At 34.6% G+C, this 22,061-nt stretch overlaps 1 protein-coding gene across 10 annotated transcripts; it reads left to right on the top strand.

Moving 5' to 3' along the window:
- Positions 1–3,577: 3,577 nt before the first annotated feature.
- LOC108977124 (facilitated trehalose transporter Tret1-2 homolog) lies at positions 3,578–21,698 on the top strand. 10 transcript variants are annotated; one of them, XM_018946672.1, is made up of 8 exons: positions 4,604–5,401; positions 15,994–16,249; positions 16,468–16,659; positions 16,724–16,859; positions 19,963–20,157; positions 20,241–20,389; positions 20,465–20,624; positions 20,683–21,698. In XM_018946672.1, the coding sequence occupies exons 3-8, from the start codon at positions 16,528–16,530 to the stop codon at positions 21,570–21,572; spliced, it is 1,662 nt and encodes a 553-aa protein (XP_018802217.1). In that variant the 5' UTR covers positions 4,604–5,401; positions 15,994–16,249; positions 16,468–16,527; the 3' UTR covers positions 21,573–21,698. The 10 variants fall into 10 exon arrangements, with proteins under 10 accessions (XP_018802214.1, XP_018802219.1, XP_018802218.1 ...); XM_018946667.1 differs by having other exon boundaries at positions 16,456–16,659; XM_018946668.1 differs by lacking the exon at positions 4,604–5,401 and adding an exon at positions 13,469–13,635 and having other exon boundaries at positions 16,456–16,659.
- Positions 21,699–22,061: the final 363 nt, after the last annotated feature.

Here is a 22,061-nt window from a genome sequence, read left to right as displayed (position 1 = left end):
TCTTATGAAAGTTTCTGTCATTAGTGTAAGGTCTTTGAGAGCGGAAAATATTAGAACGTCRTCRGCGTACATTAAATGCTCAACCGTATCATATTGGGATAATAGGGAGCTGAGTTCATTAAAAGCAATTATAAATAAGGTAACTGAAAGAGGTGAGCCTTGTGGCACGCCGTTGTGCAAGGGKTATATGTTAGAGTTTTGATTATTTACGCTGACAAAAATTTTACGATTCAGGAGGAAGGCTCTAACAAAACTGCAGATTTTGTCTCCAGCGTTCTAATTCTCGTAAAACTATATATGCACCAATTCTGTCGAAAGCCTTTTCAAAATCTAGACTAAGGACGGACAGGTGGTTTCTTGCAGAGAGCGCAGTATTCAAAATACAGAAGTGGGTCGATGACACCGAGGCCTTTTTGAAATGCGAATTGGTTAGASCTTATCAACCCTTTTTTCTTGGCGTACCACATAATTCTCACGGATATAATTTTTTCAAGCACCTTAGATATACGGGGTATTAGGAATATAGGTCTAAAGTTCGGGACGGAAGGGCTGTTTTTGTTAGCTTTAGGGATAGGTATAACAACATTTTTTTTCCAATCTTGAGGAAGGGTGCCTTTATCAAAAATTCTGTTATACAAGGAAAGGAGTCGGAATTTAAGGGTATGAGGAAGGTTTTTAAGGAAGGAGTAGGATATTTTATCCGATCCTGGAGAGCTACCCGACATAGTAGAAATAGTCGAGTCGAATTCGTGAAGTGAGATTGCTGATTCGATTAGGGARGCTGTAGGGCAAGGTGACGGGTTGTGGTAGGTTTTAGGAATAATTACATTACTGAGAGAGTTGAAATCCATGTGGAAATTAGAATTATGAGAAGCATTAGACCATGAACTTGCAAAGTGTTCAGCAATCTCTTTGGGGTCGTAGATAGCGCCTTGTGTAGAGTGGATAAAATCAGTTTTATGGTGTTTAGATGCGCCTGACAGAGCTTTTATATCCGACCAAACCTTTTTAGGACTAGAGGTAGGCTTTATGTTAGCTGTAAATTTTCCAAACGATTGTCTTTTTGAATTTTTTAATTCCTTTCGAAAAGTGGCATTGGCTTTTTTGTATTGTATTAAGTTGTTGATTGTTCGGTTGTGTTTGTAGGTAGCCCATAACATTTGTTTTCTATTTCTTAACACAGATAACATTTTAGACCAATATGGAAGCTTTGTGGAAAACTGTTTAGTATTAGTTTGGGGAATGGCTAAGTGTGCAGCTGAGAGTATAACAGATTTTATTGTGGATGCTTCCGCGTTTATGTAGCTAGATATAGCTTTTACTACAACAATTTATTATTTGCAACTGGAAAAATATTCTCAAGCAATAAAGAATAGAGCAACACATTCCAAGCCCATTTCTTAAAATCATTGAAAGGTTGAAAACGAACTCCTTTATTTACTCTATTATTTGAAGATATTTGGGGCGGAAAAATAACAGAACAAGCCCCTAATAAATCTCTTTTTCTACAAACTGAAAACCTAACATTTTGTAACAAAAATATAGGTTAATGATTTACTTTCACCTTGATTTCTCACAAAAACTTGTCGTGACTGTAGCTTTTAATTTGACTTTTAGCGAAAATCCTATCTAATTTCTATTGCAAAATCTTAAGACCGATCAAATTAGGGATGTTAATAAATGTCATACTGTCATGATATTCGAAAAGAACCACTTTACATTTTGAGATTTTTTCTTCTAAAAAATATTGGAACTGCTACTTTGTTTTATCTCAATGAATAGCCAAGAATACGAATATTTCAGTAGGACAATGCGGCAATTTATGTAAGTAGGCAAATTAAAAATTGAACGGCCCGGATTTCAATTACCGTGCCCTAGCGGCCGGCATGTTCCCCATACGTCAATTTAAAATCGCCAATTTAATAATTCAGAAGAACTTAAAGCGCCCAAAGTCAAGGAGTCATAGGGGTTGGACTTTGATACTCTAAAAAATGTTTTTCCTTTCGGCGTTTCAAATAAATCGAAAATGAATCCAGTGGCTCTCAAACTGAAAAGAAAATATAAAAGTCTGCAGAAGAAGAGCAAAGTCTTATAGTTTTGCAACACGCGTTTTTTGCACTTTCCTTCCCCTTTTTTAAAGTTGCATAGTTACATCTTTGCGCAACCCTAGATGTTAGTACACAATCTTCATAGACTAAATTTTCTTTAAATTAAACCAATCATACCTGTTACACCCAACAGCTATTATTTGATCGGATTGAACTATATATTTTAAACTACCGTTATTTTTTATTTTGTTGCACAGTTTCACTAATTAATATTTAACAACGAAAAGAAACGAACTAAAGTCATTAAAGAACGGAACAATGCAGACCCAGCTACAGTGCAACGAAAATAAGAAAACTAAAATAGATACAACAAAACAAACATACAACAACAAAACTCGTTACCATACAGCAACAAATAATCGAACTGAAGGAAAGCAAAAGTCGATGTCTTTCGCTATCGGTGGTGCAGCTGGTATGTGGAGCAGGGCAATACGAACATTTGGGGCAGGGCAGGTGGTTGCGCTTGTGGTTTTGTGTGACGTTCAAACTAAATTTATAACATTCGAATCAACACACTGCCGCCACGAATCGCCGCACAGTATGATTTTTTTTTTTTTGTGGTTCACATTCGTGCACATTTCTTTTTAAAAACAATTTTTTCAAAAAATATTTATTGCAATTGGTTGTTACAAGAACAGAATATACTAACTGCTAACTAACTGTAACTGCTCTTATTCGATACTCGAGCTTTTCTCGTACAGCAAACGTTTTTTTGTTTTACACGATAAATAAAAAAATAAAACTTCGGCGGTTTTTTCATTCGAAAACTTCAAAAATTATCAAAAACAACATTTATATTTTTTTCCATTTGAAATTAATAACTAACTAACATGCCAAACAGATTTCTTATATTCAGTACGGTTGTCAGTGAAAATGTCTTCTTTCATTTGATAAATAACAATATTTGTAGAAAATAGAAACAATTTTCTTAAACCAGTTCAATTAAAATTAACTTCTCAATCGCTTTGAAAAAATGTTTTCTTAACGCAATATATTTTATTTAATGAAAAATCATAAACTAAAAGAAAAACATTGAAACTGTTACTTGATCAAAAGTTATTCGTATTGTTCTTTCGGTACCCCGCACTGCTTTCGGTATGCTCACTTATATGTATAATAGGAACTTCAATTTTTATAATTGCCAGGAAGTTTATCTTAAACAATATTAAAGTTTAACTTGAAATATTCATAATTATTTGTATCGGCGTTAGTTCTAAACTAAGACACCTATTTACTTCGGCATGCAAGCGCATAGGCGTCGAAGGGAAAACTCGTGCTCTGGCTGCTGCCAATGTCAAGTTCACTTGGCTAACGAACGACAACGAACGGTGCTACAAACCGACATCCGCGTACATATTTACTAAATGATGTATAAATACTTACTTGCGATGCTTGCACGAATCGGTCAACACACATTCACACACACACCCAGGCAGCGAAAAACTCAGAACAGGCAGAGTGTGTGGGACACTCGTTATGCCACCGATATCACAAGTAGGTGTTTGCTTTGTGCCGAAGCAGTGACATTTGTATTGCCGCTTTGCTGTTAATGTAAGCAATAACTGTTAAATTTCTGTATACATTTAAGTTAAATTTGCAAGTGTTCCGCGTGTGAGAAAGGGGAATTGCTGACGATGATTTGAATTTATTAAATTGCAATTTTTCTAACAAATATTTGTGTAGACTTACATATATTCACGTTGTATTAATTATTTGTATTGGGCTGTGAAACGAAACGTAAGTTTGACGCAATTTTCCAGCAATTGAGAATGCAGTGGAGCAGAGCTAGCGCAGTAAAGTACGATGTAGTGGCGCGTCGGCATGCGAGGCAACGCGTTGCTGATTACCGCGATATTAAGTGAATGTGTAATCGGACAGACTATTAGCCGCAAAATTGCATAAATTACCAAGTTGCAATTTGTTTATTGGACGAACAATCCGGTACGCCAGGAGTGCAACATTTTGTCTATTATACTTATGATTGTTTATGAACATACATACTTCAATACAAATGTGTTTTTACATTATTTAGCGTGCATAATACACTGTGGGAAACTTCACTGTGAATGATTAACATGACGCGTTGAGGCGATTAAACCGTGTTGGTCTGTCTGTTAATAACTCAGTTTTTAAGATATGGGTCTGAAATTTTAAATAAACCGTTTTCTCCCTAAGAAGCTGCTCGTTTCCCATTACCGCCGATATCGGATTACTATATTGTCACACCAATTAAACAATTGTATGGAAAGCATTTGCATTTAACGAGATACCTTTACAAAAGATGTCATAGGGTATAAGCCTAACCTTCTAATAAATTGATCACATCGGTTCAATATAGGACATATCTGTAGTGCACACCGACCAATCAGAATCATGTTTCTGTAAGGAATATTTTGTACTTATTTGTGAAGGTCGGTGCAACGAAATATATTTTTTTTTTTTTTCAAAATGGTTGAATGTTTTTTTCAAAGTTTTCAAGGCGAGTCTTAAATTTTTGACTGTGTATGAAGAAGTATGCGTCTGTATGGAAGCGACCGGTGGAGTGACTTGTAGCTGGGTGACTTGATTCGCCGCAATTGAACGGTCAACAAAGTGGCGTTTATGTCGCGTGAGTCCAGCTAATAAGAACCCGCAGAAAGTGCATACAAAAGTGTGTACATATTGTACTTATGTAAGTACGTCGCTATGTAGGGTGAGTCTGCCATTTGTTTCATTGTTCATCGTTCAATTGTTCGAATTGAATTTGTTTGCCGGTATTGGCTGACGACTCGATTTGCACTTTGGCTACAGCAATTCATAGGCGACTTGCCATTGTTCAAAAACGGCTCGAAGCAATCGGACGTTTAGCGGCAAATGCTATCGGCAACGTTCATAATTATACTGACAGTGTCAAGTTTCTAATGTTACATTGTATGTGTGTTAACACAAGTCCTTTAAGTTTGCTGCGTTCGGTGTGGCAAATATAATTAAGTGAATCTGAAGGATATTAATATCCTGCTACATCCGTTGGACTAGACATGTGCCGCGAAGTAAGGACTTTTTATCACTGAACTTGAACTGTACAATGACATTACATGAAAATATGTTCAAAAAAATAATATAAGGACATAAGTTATAATTGAATGTAAATTAAATATCTAACACGGAACACGGAGAGTTTTTAAAAGTAAAGTGTTTACACTTATCTGATAATCCAAAGAAATTCATGTGCTTTTTAATTCAAATGTGAATTTACTCGTAACCGGTTTTATTATACTACTACGGTCTAGACAGGTTTAAAAGACCAAGTGAAGGTGAATATTAGTTATATTTTAATTTTACTGAAAAGTTTAAGTTTTTAAAGTCATATACACTTAGTTTTTGTATTTCATGATCTAAAATAACAATAAAAAATAAGTTTTTAATATTATATGTAGTATTGCTTATACCCTTATGAATAAAAAATGATATTCCAAAGGGTTGTAAACGAAGTTTCATCATACCATAAAACGGTATTTCTCGAAAAAATGCAGTAAGAGCTCTAGTAAGAGACGCTGAAGCAAGCAAAATTGGAAAAAAAGAGATTTCAAAAAGAGATCCATCTTTTTGTCGTACTGGCGATAACATCACGGTTTCTTATTAAATCTTTCCAGCAGAAGTAGACTTCCAAATCTTGCCAAAGGACTGCAAATTAGATTTAATTATGCACATACATATGTATATACAAATGTACATACTTAAGCATACGTTTAAATGTTAATTTATTTATTATCGCATTAAGAATGCTGTTATCTCGAGTCTTGATTAAGAGTTTAAAAGTTAAACAAAACAAGCAGTTTGAACCACATACTCAAGACTCTACTTTTATAAAATGGAATTGGATTGAATTTGATAATAATAACAAAGATTTTCCATTTAAATTAAACATTTTATTTTGTGACCTCTTATTAATTCTCACTGTGTGATTTTTCGTACTTAACGATCCAATCTCATCGTTGCAATAGAATATATTTAAGTACCGTTTGATCTAATGTTAATTAACATATTCTCGCTTAATTTTATTGAGCTATCTGCTATTTAGATGTATCCGATATGAACTCAAATAAAGGAACGAAATAATTGCTATGTTGAGTATATTGAGGGCAGAAGAAGGTCCAATCTTACTACATTTTGTTATAACATTCAACTATGCTTGAGGACGTTGACCGTTTTATATTTGGCGTATACGGGTGTATGGTATGCAGTCAACCAAAAGTTGAGAAAATGTTATATTATGGAAAGTATTGAACTGATTTTATCCATTTCTAGCAGCAAAAGCCATTATTTTCAGAAAGAGATATCATCTTTTTTACAACACAACCCTCGCTAAATTCCAATACTCTTGACATTTCCTTTTCAAACCCTGAACAAGATATATTGCCTCGAAGTTTGTAACACCCAAAAGGCCGTGGATGGCTGTACAAAGTTTATGCATAAATAATCAGTCTAACAAGCCAAGCCATTCGTCTGCATATATCAACAGACAAAATCTGACCTCTTTAGCATATAGTTACCATACAAACTGAAGGATGGGAATCTAGTTCTTGTAATTGGCAAGGTATCTTCAAGAAAGTCGGTATAGATTAATATGTTATTACATTACGGACGACTATTGCATATAATTGACATGTCTTGACTGTTCGATCAAAATCAAGTCCTTAGATGGGAAACTTTTTTATTTGTCAAGGTATCGTCATGAAATTTGACAGTCTATCATTATCTGTTGTATATAATCTGCGAAAATATTGTTCAGTTCGGACCACTATATTATTCAGCTGTCAGGCTCTGACCGATCAAAATGCAGATATGTACATTTCTTTTTAAACGCTTACTTTATACACTCATAGATGCATGCATAGTTTATTACGGGGCACAGAACTTGTCACAAGGCATCACAAAATCATAAAATTATAAATTTTTACGTTTGTTTAAAAAAAATGTTGTTGGATTACATACAAAAATGGCATTACGCAATTACAATTCTCAACGCTAGGTTATCGCTTCGTTACAACTTATAACTTTATGAGTTATATATTTTTTGCTTTAAACATTTAAATGGTTATGCGTTTTAAGAATGCTCTCGAAACTTGAGTAGCCTTAAAGTTGAAGAACTTGCGATTGAATAACGTTGATAGTGCAAAGTACATATTGTGGACAAGTACAATATTGATTTTTTCGCATTATTCCATTCAATTGACTTTACGTTTTCCGATCAAAGTACCCGGCCATCAAAGAATAACGAGAGCCGTCAAAAAAATATTAATGAGTCGAGTTCAGTTACAACATTTACCGTTTTCGTTGAAGACTGCCTACTGCAAAGTGTTTAAAAATTTCTTAGTTTCTTACTTCGAATTGCCCCTTCTTATTTACTTTATAAAAACGAGTTAATTTTACTTTTATTACAACAAGTAACCATGATATCAAAGATAATGATTATATTTATTAAATCCGTTAAAAAAATATATATATAATCAAAGAATAAGGTACATGCAATAGAAGTGTTGATTAAGTGTTTATTAAATCTCCAACTTATGACTTATACTTATTTATCAACTTCCCTAGTTGTATGTGTGTTTGAAACTTTTCTCAGTACTTCTGTAATTTCAAGTCTTGCTCCGAAGAAGTTTCTTCAGTATCTCTTTATACCCTTAGACAATGGGTAAACTGGTAAACCACTCCCCATATGATGATATTGTCCAATTTTAACCAAATTTGTGGTGAGAGGTTACCCAGCCATTTCTCTCACACACTATGAAAATCGGACAACAACTACGTCAACTTTCCAACTCCAGTGCATTTGCCTGATTTTATAACTCTTTTTTTAGCTTCTCCTGTATGTTTGTACGGAATGAGTATGGCGCTGAAAAAGGAATTTCAAATACCCCTAAAAAAATATTTTAGCACATTAAACTTATAAGTGAAAATAAATATGGTTAAAAAAATAAATAAAAAGCAATGTACACTAAAAATAGAAAAATAATTATTATATCACCTAATAACAATAATTGACGAAAAATACTCTTATTACGCCATATTTTGCGCATATAGGGCACATGGGTTTCTCAGCGTACCTTTCGTTTATTATTGTTGTCTGGCAATATCAGTAATTATTTTTCACTGAAATATTTTTCAATTTTTGATTGATGTGCTTTTAGTTTATTTTTAACTATATTTATTTTAAATTTTTGTTCTCTTTTATTCAAGAAATTATTGAATTAAAGAATAATGAGTAATATTTTTATACGAAATTGTAAACTTCAGATACTCTCTTCAGACGAAAATATGAGATAATTTCGAAGTTACCTCATTACTTTTTACGTGCAAAAACTGACATATTTGTTCCACGAGAAAGCGATCAACGAAACAAAAAAACAAATAACTTTTAACTAGTTAGTCTAGCGTACATGGATACAAATATTCTAAACGTAATTATACATATGTAGGTATATAACATATTTACATTATAACCTACCTACTTATGACTACTTATAGATCAGTTCGGTTATGCAATTACAAAGTTGTAATCATGAAAAGAAGCAGCAGTTAGCTAGCGATTAGTTTTATATATATGTAGTAGGCATTTTTATTTCTTTGTGAACACTTGAAAATTGTTTATTTTATTTGAAAAAAAGTTACCTGAAAATTTTACCCAGTAAATTAGATTTTATTTTTGAAAAACATAGTAGCTCTTGTCGAAAATCTTTCCAAGGAAAAGTTGTGGGAAATTAAACTTCGGACAAACAAGATCTATCCAGTCAGACATAAAAATTATAAGTTTATAGAAAGTCATTGAAAGAGGATTTAAATGCAAAAACTTCATCGAAACCTTTATACTACTTTTACTCTTGCGTCATGTTGCTACAGAGTATAATAATTTTGTCCACCAAACAGTTCTCCATATCACCTAAAACTAAGCTTATATACATACATATATGTAAACATACATATATAAATGTTGAAATAGATGTGGCTCCGCCCTCTAATAAGTTTAATGTACATATCTCCATAACCACTAAAGTTACAACAACCAAATTTGCCCAGCACAAATACTATAAGAACTCAATATAATTAATAATCGAATAGAAATATAACATTGCCCAATCGAATATAACGGTACTGCTAAAAACTGCAAAAAGTGCGATATACCAATGACTAAATATGCCAGAGACATAACATTTTAGAACCTAGATGGTGTGATAGAGTTGTATGAGACCCGGGGTAAAATTTGGATCATGGGCATGGTACCGCGCACTTTTATGTGAAATTCCTTATCTCGGGACTCCCCTGACCTGATGTTTTTCTTCTTTATTGGCGTAGACACCGTTTCTTCTTTTCGCAATGTGGCGCTAATTAAAGATTCCACGATTAAGCAGATACTTCTTCGAATACTTTCAGTGCTGAAGTTTTTTCGTCCATTCAGCTTCTTAATTCGCTGAACCAAATCAATGTCATCGTATACCTCATACAGCTCATCGTTTCATCGAATGCGATATTCGCATTTTCGCCGTGTCCAACACGCAAAGGGCCCTAAATCTTTCGCAAAACCTTTCTCTTGAAAACTTGTATCGTCGATTCATCAGATGTTGTCATCGTTAATCGAGAGAGGACGTTACTTCTCAATTGCCTACTCAATCCGAAGTACCACGTGTGGCAAAAGTTATTCGGCGTTAGATTTCGAGCCTGAGATTATTGTTGATGTTAATACTGGTACCAAGATAGGCGAAATTATCTACAACTTGGAAATTATGACTGCCAACACAGTGACCTGGAAACCTAGTCGGAAGTGCGATGACTTTTTTTGGTAATCGTTCATTACCAGACCCATTTGATTCGCTTCCTTATCCATTCTGAAGAAAGCAAATTTAAAGGCGCGGGGTTGAGGCAAATGATATTAACAACATCGGCGTACGGCAGTAGCTGTACACTCTTATAGAAAATTTTACCAGTAGATTGAAGAAGGCGCACGAAAGGGAGTCGTCTTGTCAGAAACCTGGTTTGGTATCGAACGGCTCAGACAGGACCGGATCCTTACGGAGCTTTTGGTAATGCTCAATGTCAGTTTACTTAGCGGTATTAGTTTTTCGATTCCCTTTTCAAGAGTCTTTTCCAATATTTGGCGCATTTTGAATATCTGGTCGGTTGTTGGTTTTCCGGGTCTTAAGCCACACTGAAAAGGTCCGATCTGTTTATTGACGGTTTGATTTAATCTCTCACACAAGACTTATCCCACGGTAGTTGGCGCAAATTGTGCGCTCTTCCTTTTTGTGGATTGGGCAAGGCACACTTAAATTCCAATCATTAGGCATTCTTTCGTCCGACCATATTTTACAAAGAAGCTGATGCATGCTCCTTATCAGTTTTTCGCCGCCGTGTTTGACTAGCTCGGCCGGCAATCCATCGACCCCCGCCGCTTTGTTGTTCTTCAGACGGGTAATTGCTACTCAAACTTCGTCATGGTCGGGCAATCGTCTGCTCCATCGTCATCAGTTATGGTATCGGGTTAACCTTCTTTATGATTTCATTGTTTAACTGTTAGGTGTACTCTATGGGCAAAGAAATCATTTCTCCATATTTCGTCAAAAATAAAGCCGGCCATAACGTGACAATCAATGGGCAATTAATAACTTTCTCTTGCCAGAATTAAGGATGTTGATGTAGACGACCTCTTGTTCAATTCATTGAATGAAACTTTTGGTGAGCGCTTTATCTCGTATCGTGGGTCTGTGGTGTGGCATGGAAAATCGTGCAATTTGACGCCGCTAGACAATTTTTGTATGTTTATGTTGCTTTTCTATGCAAACAAACCCGAGACGTTTGACACCTCAGAAGAGAATATTCCTGTCAAAATTGCGCCTCTTCGCTGGAATTTGTTCGAGCCAAGCACGCAAGTCACTTTCCGGAAATCATTTATAAAACATAATGACCAACCTTTATCTTTATAATAAAGATAAATAATTTTCCATACTATAAAAACTATTCAAAAAGACATGTTTAAAAAATACACTTTATATATGTATGTATGTATGTACATACTTATGTAGATTGCCGTCTAACGTCATGGTTGATAAGGATGAGTAAGTAACTGAGGGCGAGTTTTATAAAAAATTGATCTAATCGATATATGTATATAATGTATCGTATGTACATATGTATTTATTTCAATTGCATTTAACCTTTAATAAAATGTATGTATGTATGAATGGAATTCATTGTTCACATTAGAAATATATTTACACCCATGCATATGGAATTAGCCTTTTTGTAGGAGAAGTTCAAATTAATGACTGCAGTATATAATTTGTAAATATATACTTTGAAAAATCTAAAACACAATATTTTTGTTATTGTTTAAACATACATACATACCTACATACATACGTATTTTTTCCTGTGTCCAGTGCAAGTGTTTTTCTGTAACGTAAATGAGCTGTGATAAGTCATTTTCAAGCCACTCTGAGACGTCACGTTGTGTGCATTTTGCTCAAATTTCAGTTTGTTAAATAATATTATGTACCTACATATATCTTCACCTATCCGTATCATCCCAGCACTTACCACCTATGTTCATATAATATGAGGAAAGGTATATTTTTAAATTTTTTTAACGTATCCTTTAAAAGTTATCTTAACTCCAAAGTACACTTTTATTAGTAGGTATTTTTAACACGTTGGCTGCCAGAGTATCATCGTTGATTACGACAACAAATTGCCTATAGGTAACAATGTATCACCGGTGATACACGCCAAGGCCAAACATGAACTTTTTTGCTTGGCGCCTTTTTGCTCGTGAACACCGCACCGGTGATACACTGGCAGTCAACGTGTTAAGATACAAAAGATACAAGATTTTTATATGAAAGCCTCCGTCGCCATACAAAAAGTATGTGCATAAACTATAATTGGGCTTATTGTTGCCACTAGTTATAGTTATTCAAACTTCAGATTGAAATTATAGTTATTTAGTTTATTGTTATTATTGATTTTGCTCTACCTAATAAAAATGCACTCAACTTAACTAAACCTTCCTCTTCACTGTCCACGACTCTACCACAAGTGCATATTATCAGGTAATATGTTGATAAGGAAACAGCTGTTTCAATTAGGTGTTGGAATTCCAATAAAAACAAATGCAAAAGCAGTAATAGAATTTCGAGTGCATTTCGCACTTCGTTTATATCAGGAGAAACAAAGCCGTACCACATATTATTAACCGGCTCGTATTCAGCAAATAATCAAACTTAAAAGTGTTTACTATACCTCGGCTGACATCTTGAGTCTCCTTTGCGATATTCACTATTGAATAGCTACTTATATGGCGGAGTCCGTTTTACAATTGCGAATTCGACCAAGAATTCATGTTCGGCGTGTTGAACTATTTGGAAGTTTTTAATTTTTTAACGTACGTAAATTAACAATTAAACAAATTAATAAATCAATTAAATATAAAAAGTGGCGCCAATGTGTAACAAAGTTATAAAAATCATATAACATTCGAACATGTTTTGAACATAATTATTAAAAAGCAGTAAATTCAAATACATAAGTATGTGTTAGTTAAAATACGTAAAAATGATAATTTATTTTAAAAAATATTTATGTATGTGGTTTTTGGTGAGATATGACACTCGTAAATTAACAAATTCTACAAAAATTGCTTGCAAAGTGTAATGTCACATAATTACACACATACATATTCAAGCAAATTAAACACGCCACGTAAAGCAACAACAAATGTATTAGAAAATGATTAAAATCTCAAAGAAATCGGAAAAAACACAATTTGGTTATGTAAAGGTCATCAAATCTTCATCGGAAAGATTTTACAATCTTTTCAAAATGCTTGCACTTATAGATGTGTTTACTGATCGGAATATTTCAAAGAATGAAATATACTTACATATCGTCCCCTGAAATGCAAAATAACGTAACAACATTTTCGGAAATTCACAGTGGCATGAATGAAAACGAAATAAAACGGAACATGAGTGAAAAAATTTTAAAATTAGTTGAATCTGGTTTATATCTGAGCGCACAACCTGAAAATGTTGGACATATATATGTAATATTATATATATATATTTTCAAGTAGTTAATCGTAATCAATAGGACACTCAATTTCGAATTTTTTGATGATACGTTATTTTGCATTTCAAGCGACGATAAGTGGGTGGTCCACAAGTATTTGGGCGTTCGGCATCTTCCCATTTGCTTACAACTTTGTATAAACAATGCTTTTAATTTTATCACAGAATTACTTAAAACGGAACATAATAATTACAAAGTTTACACGCTATAGGAAAAATTACATAGTTTTTGCTTTTATTTCAGATAGCAAAATCTTTACAGGGAAGTAGTTGAACGGCATTAGTATTGCAAGGATACTACACAACAGTCACTAACTAAGGCCATATCCTGTTAAATTACATTAAGATCGCTTATTACGATGTATTAGATAATGCCGCTTATCGTCGAGAAAAGGATGACAAAAGAATGCGATTTGTATAGCTTGGTAATGGAACTTAAGCAGCGTTTATTTGTGAATCACTTTAAAGATTCCTTCCTTTTGACTTCACACTGCATATTTACCATACGAGGTGTGTTCAAAAAGTATCGCGAATTTTGTGGTTTTTCAAAAATTATTTATTTATTCATGAATATCTATTTTGTCCCCTTCAAAGTAATCCCCATGATATATTATACACCTGTCTCTTATACACATCTAGATTTACACTTGTGCCAACGGTTTTTCCAATCTTCGAAGCACTTCAAAAAATCATTTTTTTTATCTTCCTTAGCTCCTCCTTCGATGCCTTTCATGGGCCTCTTCAGTTTAGGGAACAAGAAAAAGTCACAGGGGGCCAGATCTGGGGAATACGGTGGCTGCGGCATCATTAGTGTGTTGTGTCTCGCACAAGCAACGATGTGTGAGCAGGGCGTTATCGTGGTGCAAAAGCCAATTTTTGTCACATCTTCTCGGCCTTCTGAGAACATTTTGTACCACCGATAAACGTTGCTTCGGTCCAAGGTAGCTGTCCGTATGCCACAGTCAACATTCGGAATGCTTCCGCGCACTTARTTTCGTTTTTCACACAAAATTTGATACAGGTTCTTTGATCCATTTTTTTGAATAGGTAAAAATCGAAGACGATCCAAAACACGTGCCAGCAAAGCAGCTGTCAACAATTAAATGAACATTCAAAATGGCCGAGCTTGTCGGCATAAGTGAGAGACATGAGTACCAACATAACGCCACAAAACATTTGAAATTCAAATATACGTAACCCGCGAAAATTCAAAATTCGCAATACTTTTTTGAACACAGATAAGATAAGATACATAGTATGTACATATGTTAATGATTTCTTAATTTCGCGCATTATGAATTAATTAAAATAAGATAAAACATTAACTTTGGCTGAACCGAAGTTAGAATGCCCTTAACAGGTGAATTTTTTATACAATAAAAAGGTATAAAAAGATTTTTACTTTAATTTGGATCGCTCACTTTGGATGGCAGCTAATACTATAGTGATGCTATCGGAATAATATGTTCGGAGATCGGAGACCGTTTGGATAATATATGCCAAATGAATAAAAATGTCGAACACAGAATTTGTCTCAAATTTTGTATTTATAACCAATTCCCTGTGCGGAATCGTTGCGAATGTTATAATAGGCTTAATTTGATTCAAAAACATAAGCCTAAGAGTGGTACAAAGCCTTCAAAAACGGTCGAGAGATCATTGAAGACGTGGCTCGTTCTGGACGACCTTCGACCTTTTCAACTGATGAAAACATTAGTGATGGAGAGATGGCAAGAGAGCACGACATTTCTCGCGAGTCTGCATCCACAACGTGTCACTGTTTAGTGAAGGCTTTCGGGTGGAGACATAATTGGACCGTACTTTTTTGAAAACGGCGGAACTTACAACCATTAGATTTATTTTAAAGAGGTTATTTAATATCACAGGCCTATTGCCCACAACCACGCCTGCTTGAAAGGAGGAGATTCAATGTTTAATCAATGAAATTCAGCCACATTTATGTAGAATAGTTATGTAAAGACGGGTAGGTCATTGCCCCATGTGTTATTTCATAAATAATAATATTAAAAGTACTTTAGAATTAAATTAAAAAATTGTAATCTAAGAACTAAAGCCGGTGTTTTCTATTTAATTCCAATTTTTCTTTAATTTTGAGTCATCCAATATAATATTCCTCAATTTAAAGTGAATATAATACGTTTGATGTGTAATGAAAACTGTTTTTGTATACAATAACAACTTTTCTTTTCTGTTATTGCATGCAAATACAGTTTTTATCACCATGTGTGATGGAAATAACTTCAGATATTGGCAAAACTTTATATTAAAACATGTTTCATAAGAATTCAGCATTAATTGTTCGACGAAACCGAGTGGTTTGCAATTAAATTAATATCTACATATGTATATTAAAATCATTTTCAAACATACAGAACATATGAAGATAAATTTAATATATTGCGTTGATGAGAAAAACTCATCTAGAGGGTCAAAATTCATAACGCTATTGATGTGAGGTCTAGCTCATCGTCTTCATTCGTATTAACCGCTAAACGTCTAAACCAAGGTATATCCAATACCATATTATACTTTCAGTCAATTTAGCTGGTACATCTTAACCGATATACCACATACCGTCGACAGACTACCAAAAATCTTATGTTAGTTATGTATATATACTATATATTACTAACAGAAAAAGATGATATCTGAGTTTCATTAAGATATCTCACATACTATCATAAATATTTTAGGAGTAAAGTCAAGCGGATGTTTGAAAATTTGGATAATAGTTATTTGGTTTTTTTTTTTATAAATTTCAGGACAAGGATACATGGTTTTTAGAAAAATACTCTTTTTTATTAAGATAGCTTTCATATAGACCGATATATGCAGTAAAAGATCAGCCGGAAACACGAAAAATCGTTATGGGGACTAAGGGAATTATTGATCTGTTTCTATCCATATTTGACATACACTCATCTTATTATTAGAATAATAAGTTCGCAAGAGGATTTGGGGTTTTAGTTCAATTCTCCATTCAGATTAATGGGACAAAGAGTTAAAAATATTTTATATGTAAGTATGTAAATTTGTGGTTTATTTGAAATTTCTCTAGTACTCACCGTTATTTTAATTTCGGCTCCAGGCGAAATTATTTCACCTTTCTTTTTAATTCAAAACTAAGAACTGGGCTAGACCTCATACACACATATGCATATATATGTACATACATATATTACTTGTATTTACATTACGATTTATAAGTATTCTGATTTTATTAGATATCATTTCAGATAAACATTGCAGTTATATACGTACATCAATCAATATAATATTAAAACGTCACACTCGAAATGACGAATCACTCTGAATTGGTGAATTTGCACAACGATAGTTCAGCACAAAAAGTTTCAATTGTTAATGGACTCGATAAAATAAAGCCACCGAAACCGTTGGGCGAACGGAGAAAAGCAGTATTGCGTCAGGTAATTAAAAACTCAAGAATAATCAAATACATTGATAATTTGTACGAAACTAATATCATTATAGGAGCTTATGGTACTTCTTGGCAATACGTGTGTGGTAGCATCGGGCATGTCCGTGGCTCTACCTTCTGTATCGCTAGCTCAACTAACAGATCCGAATGATATTTACCATCTGAACACCGAGGAAAGTAGTTGGTTTGGTAAGTATGATGGGTAGTATTAAAATATTCGGAAATCAATACTAATGATACATATGTATATGTAATTTTAAGATATAGTAATTGGATGACAGTGGTCAGATAAGTAAGGACTCGCAGTTTTGTTTTGAGATTTTAAAGATGATACCTCACCGCAATATTTAACGCTTTTTGACCACAATCCAAAGGTGTTTCTGTATCGTTTCGTTAATTTCGGCAGCAGAGTAATTCGTTGTATATGTGCCATGAGCAAAAAGTAGTAAGACTTCGTTCATAATTTTAAAATGCTTAAATTATTCTTCAAAGTCTATGTCGTCCCCATCTAAGTAACCGCTTGTGCTGGCTTTTTTTTTTTTTTAATACACGAAAGAGTGGTTAAAGTCAATTTCTGAAATGGTCTTCAATGCGCATAGCGATTCACGATTAATGTCTTCAATTGACTGTTCGTTTGACTTTGGTGAATAGCCAGAAGTCACTCGGAGCTAAATCAGACGAAAACGGTGGTAGCTGTACGATATTGGTTAAACATTTGACGAAGAACTCACAAAGAATCAAATCTGTATGCGGCGGAGTATCATCAGTCAAAAGTTGTCATAATTCCGGTCTCTTTTCACGAATAGCTTCGCCCAAACGAGTTTCTCGAGTCGGAAGGAATTCGGAGTGCACCACACCTCGATAATCGAACTGTAAACATAACATTGATTTTTGATCTATTTTAATATATTTCGGCTTCGGCTCACCTGTGCCACCATAACAATCGTTTGTTTCCAGGTCGCAAGCGTAGGTTCAGTCATCACCAGTAATAATACGTTTCATGACCTCCTGGTAGTCGGAAAGCATTGTTTCACGACGTTGATGCGAAATAATATTTTAATATGGATTTCACTTATCCTTCTTGTTTTCCAATGATGCCAGTAAGATCTCTGACTGTAAATCGTCGATTCTCGAGCACCAATTCCTTTATTTTATTGACGTGATGATCATCAATTATTGTTGATTGCCGTCCTGGACGTGGTTCGTCATCAACGCGTTATCGACACTCTTTGAATAACGTATACCAATCAAAACACTTGTTCGCGACAAACAATTATCACCGAAGGACTTTTCCAACATTCTGAACGTTTAGGTACAAGAAATTTGATTCCGCGCACAAAATTTAATGCGACTTCTTTGTTGAAAAATTTCACTCATCGTTAAATTCGCCGAATGCATTTATGTATGTATGTACATACATCAGAAAGACAAGCGTATTTAAACACTAAGTTTGATGTGATATTTGGCACACTTGGATGTCACTGTCACCACTCAACCACTCTGTTTTTCAATTTCTATACGCAAGTTTAAGAAAAGCAGATATTAATTTACTCATAAATGTACCTTCATACATATATATTATATTTATATGATTTAATTAAAAAATAAAGTTTCAAACAATAATAAAATTAAACAAGTAAGGAAGAGCTAAGTTCGGGTGTCACCGAACATTTTATACTCTCGCATGATAACGTGATTATCGAGATTTCATTATCCGTCATTTACATATTTTTTTATTTTGCTGTAAAATTAATTAGATTAGGTTAGGTTAGATTATGCACTGAGTTCATCGTGTTCGATATCAGGGACCTTGAAAAATTATGGTCCGATCACGACAATTTTTCCACAAGGGATACCTCAGCTCAAATACCGTATTTGTGTAAAGTTTTATTCCGCTATCATCATTGGTTCTTAATGTATATATTATACAGAGAAGGCATCAGATGGAATTCAAAATTGCGTTACATTGGAAGAAGGCGTGGTTGTGAACCGATTTCACCCATATTTCGTACATATTATCAGGGTGTTAAGAAAGTATTATATACCGAATTTAAGTCGGTCGAGAAGTTCCCGAGATATGGTTTTTGGTCCATAAGTGGGCGACGCCACGCCTATTTTCAATTTTAAAAAAAGGCCTGGATGCAGCTTCCTTCTGACATTTCTTCCGTAAAATTTAGTGTTTATGACGTTTTTTGTTAGTCGGTTAACGCACTTTTAGTGATTTTCGACATAACCTTTGTATGGGAGGTGGGCGTGGTTACTATCCGGTTTCCTCCATTTTTGAACTGTATATGGAAATGCCTAAAATAAATGACTCTATACAGTTTGGTTGACATAGCTATAATAGTTTTCGAGATATGTACAAAAAAGTTAGTAGGGGGCGGGGCCACGCCCACTTTTCCAAAAAAAATTACGTCCAATTATGCCCCTCCCTAATGCGATCCTTTGTGCCAAATTTCTTTTTAATATCTTTATTTATGGCTCAGTTATGACACTTTATAGGTTTTCTAATTAATTAATTTTCTTATGGAGCCAAGAAATACGTGTGCCAAGTTTCATCATGATATCTCAATTTTTACTCAAGTTACAGCTTGGACGGACAGACAGACATCCGGATTTCAACTCTACTCGATCTGATCACTTTGGTATATATAACCCTATGTCTGACTCTTTTAGTTTTAGGACTTAAAAACAACCGTTATGTGAACAAAACTATAATACTCTCTTTAGCWACTTTGTTGCGAGAGTATAAAAATAAATAAATAAATAAAAGATACATTGGTACGATTTGAACAATTTTAAAGATGCTTTGGACAATGATGATATCTTGTCAATTAAAAGTACTATAGTTATCCGATTATAACAATTTCTTTGGGGACTATACCGATGGCTTGGACAATAGTTCATGCCAAATTAAATGGTGATATCTTATTGGACTCAATTCCAATCGTTCACTTTGTATGGCAGCTATATGTTATAGTGGTCCAACATCGGCGGTGATGAGAAATGAGCAGCTTCTTTGGAAGAAAAGCACGAATGCAAATTTGAAGGACTAGTTTGGTTACATACAGATGGACGGATAGACAGACGGACATGGCTAAATCAACTCAGCTCCTTTTGCTGATCATATGTTTATATAATTTAAAGGGTCTTCAATATTTCCTTTGAAGTGTTACAAACATTATGGCAAACATAATATACTTTATTCAAAGTTTAAAAAAAAAAAATAACACAGCAATGATAATGGAGAGTAGCATAGTAACGTTTAAGTTATCTTTCTCGACAATTTCAGCTTCTGTCAATAGTATGGCCTGTCCGCTGGGAGGCTTATTAGTAAGTTATCTTATGGATCGCATCGGTCGTAGAAATACGATGTTATGCACGAATTTCGTAGGTATTATCGGATTATTGCTGATTGTCTTTGCCCCCCACCAAACCACACGTGATGCTATTTATATACAGTTACTCGCTGGCAGATTTCTATGTGGTAAATTACTGAAAAGAAATATAAATAAACATTACGTAAACATCTAACAAATATTATTATCGTCAATGTAAATACATACGTAGGTCTTATGATTGGTTTATCACTGTCCCCAATTGGTTCGTATGCGGCGGAAATTAGTTTACCACGGATAAGGGGTCGTCTGATTATGGGTACATCGATAGCAATAGCCAGCGGTATATTGCTTATGTATTTGTTAGGTTATTTTATACGGGTGAGTATGGTATCTAATTTGAATAATTAATAATAAATCGAATTAAACGAGTACTGAAACATTTCTTCGTGACAGGACAACTTTAAAGTAATCTCCATTATATCTGTCATTTATCAATGCTTGGCGTTCTGCTGTTGCCTTCCCATGCCTGAATCCCCAAGTTGGCTGCTACAGAAGGGCTATGAGGAGCGGGCTCGCAAGTCGCTGAAGTATTTTCGGGGTCTCTCAAAAAATGGTTAGTTCCAAAATCATTATGTATATGTATGAAATATTCTGATTTCTCGCTAAAACAGATAATAACATTTACGAGGAATTCGAAACAGAATTGGCACTCATCAAGAAAAATTCAGACAGCAGTCGGACAGCCGCTGCCAATGAGTCGCTTTTACAGGCCATAAGAGCGCCGGAGGTCTACAAACCACTGCTCCTGATGATCGGCTTCTTTTTCTTTCAACAGTGCTCTGGAATTGTTGCTGTGATTGTATTTGCAGCACAAATCGCTACACGCGCTGGTGTCTCTGCCGATCCGCTGCTGGTGGCTGTGTTTGTTGGTGTTGCTCGTATAATTACCACTTTCTTCACGAGCAAGATTTTCGAAAAATGGGGACGTCGCCCAGCGGGTATAGTTTCAGCGACCGGAATGACGATTTGCATGGCATTGCTTGCAGCTAACGGTTGGTGGCCAGTTATCGGCGAATATGTCCCATTATTGCCTGTTTTTGCCATTTTGCTGCACATAATCTTCTCCACAATGGGTTTGCTAACCCTGCCATTCTTCATGATCTCAGAGGTTTTTCCACAACGTGTACGCGGCAGCGCCAATGGGTTCACATTGTGTGTTGGCCTTCTGTTCTCCTTTAGCGTAGTGAAGCTGTATCCCACCGCGGAAGCTGAGATAGGAACAGCCAATTGTTTCGCTTTTTTCGGTGCGATATCTCTATTGGCTGTGGCGTTCATTTATTTCGTTGTGCCAGAGACGAAAGGCCGCACGTTACTGGAGATTGAAAACTACTTCCGTACTGGACGGAAAGTGAGCAATGCAGAAGCTGCAGGTCAGCAGTCACAAATAGCGATGGAGGAGGCTGCCGGAATATACCGTTCCGAACAGGAACTTAATGAAATATTCTTGAAATTAAGTAAAGTAGACGAAGACGGCGAAAACAAACTAGACGCCAAAGAGTGATAGACTGTAGTAGTGAAAATAGGCAGGAAATATGTTTATTTGTCGAAACTTTTAAATATGAGTTTAAAATGCCATATCTTTTATAAGAATAACTGTACTTGAAGTAAATATATGTATTAATAATTAGACTGTGATGTAAAATTTAAGGTTTAAAAGTAAAAGGCTTTAACTCAATCATGATTTTGTGGATAATGTGTATAGTGTATACTTACATATAATATTTACTTTGTACGAAAATCTATTTGAAAAAAGAACCGAATACGGAATACGTGATTGCATATACATACATATGTAAATATGTACAAGTATATTAGAGTGCTCCAAAAAAATTTTTTGAATTTTTTCAACTCTTACCCCCTCAAATTTAGTTATTCAAAAACTAAAAATCCTCCCTCAAGCCAGGCGCTGTAACTTAACTCTAAGTGGGCGCTATTTTATTTTTAGGTTACCATACATAAAACACAGGAATTTTAGTTTTTTCATTTAAAT

This window comes from Bactrocera latifrons, unplaced genomic scaffold (assembly GCF_001853355.1).
Source record: "Bactrocera latifrons isolate USDA-ARS-PBARC rearing strain unplaced genomic scaffold, ASM185335v1 scaffold_84, whole genome shotgun sequence".
Classification (NCBI taxonomy): Eukaryota; Metazoa; Arthropoda; class Insecta; order Diptera; family Tephritidae; genus Bactrocera; species Bactrocera latifrons.
The sequence above is the reverse complement of the archived record's forward strand: the minus strand, read 5'-3'. Positions and strand labels throughout refer to the sequence as shown.

Bases quoted from the DNA above. Each gene is read 5' to 3' on its own strand.
- LOC108977124 (XM_018946669.1), top strand. From the start codon at position 16,528: ATGACGAATCACTCTGAATTGGTGAATTTGCACAACGATAGTTCAGCA. The intron at 16,860-19,962 runs GTAAGTATGATG...CGACAATTTCAG, and splicing joins CGAGGAAAGTAGTTGGTTTG to CTTCTGTCAATAGTATGGCC. The intron at 20,158-20,240 runs GTAAATTACTGA...ATACATACGTAG, and splicing joins CGCTGGCAGATTTCTATGTG to GTCTTATGATTGGTTTATCA.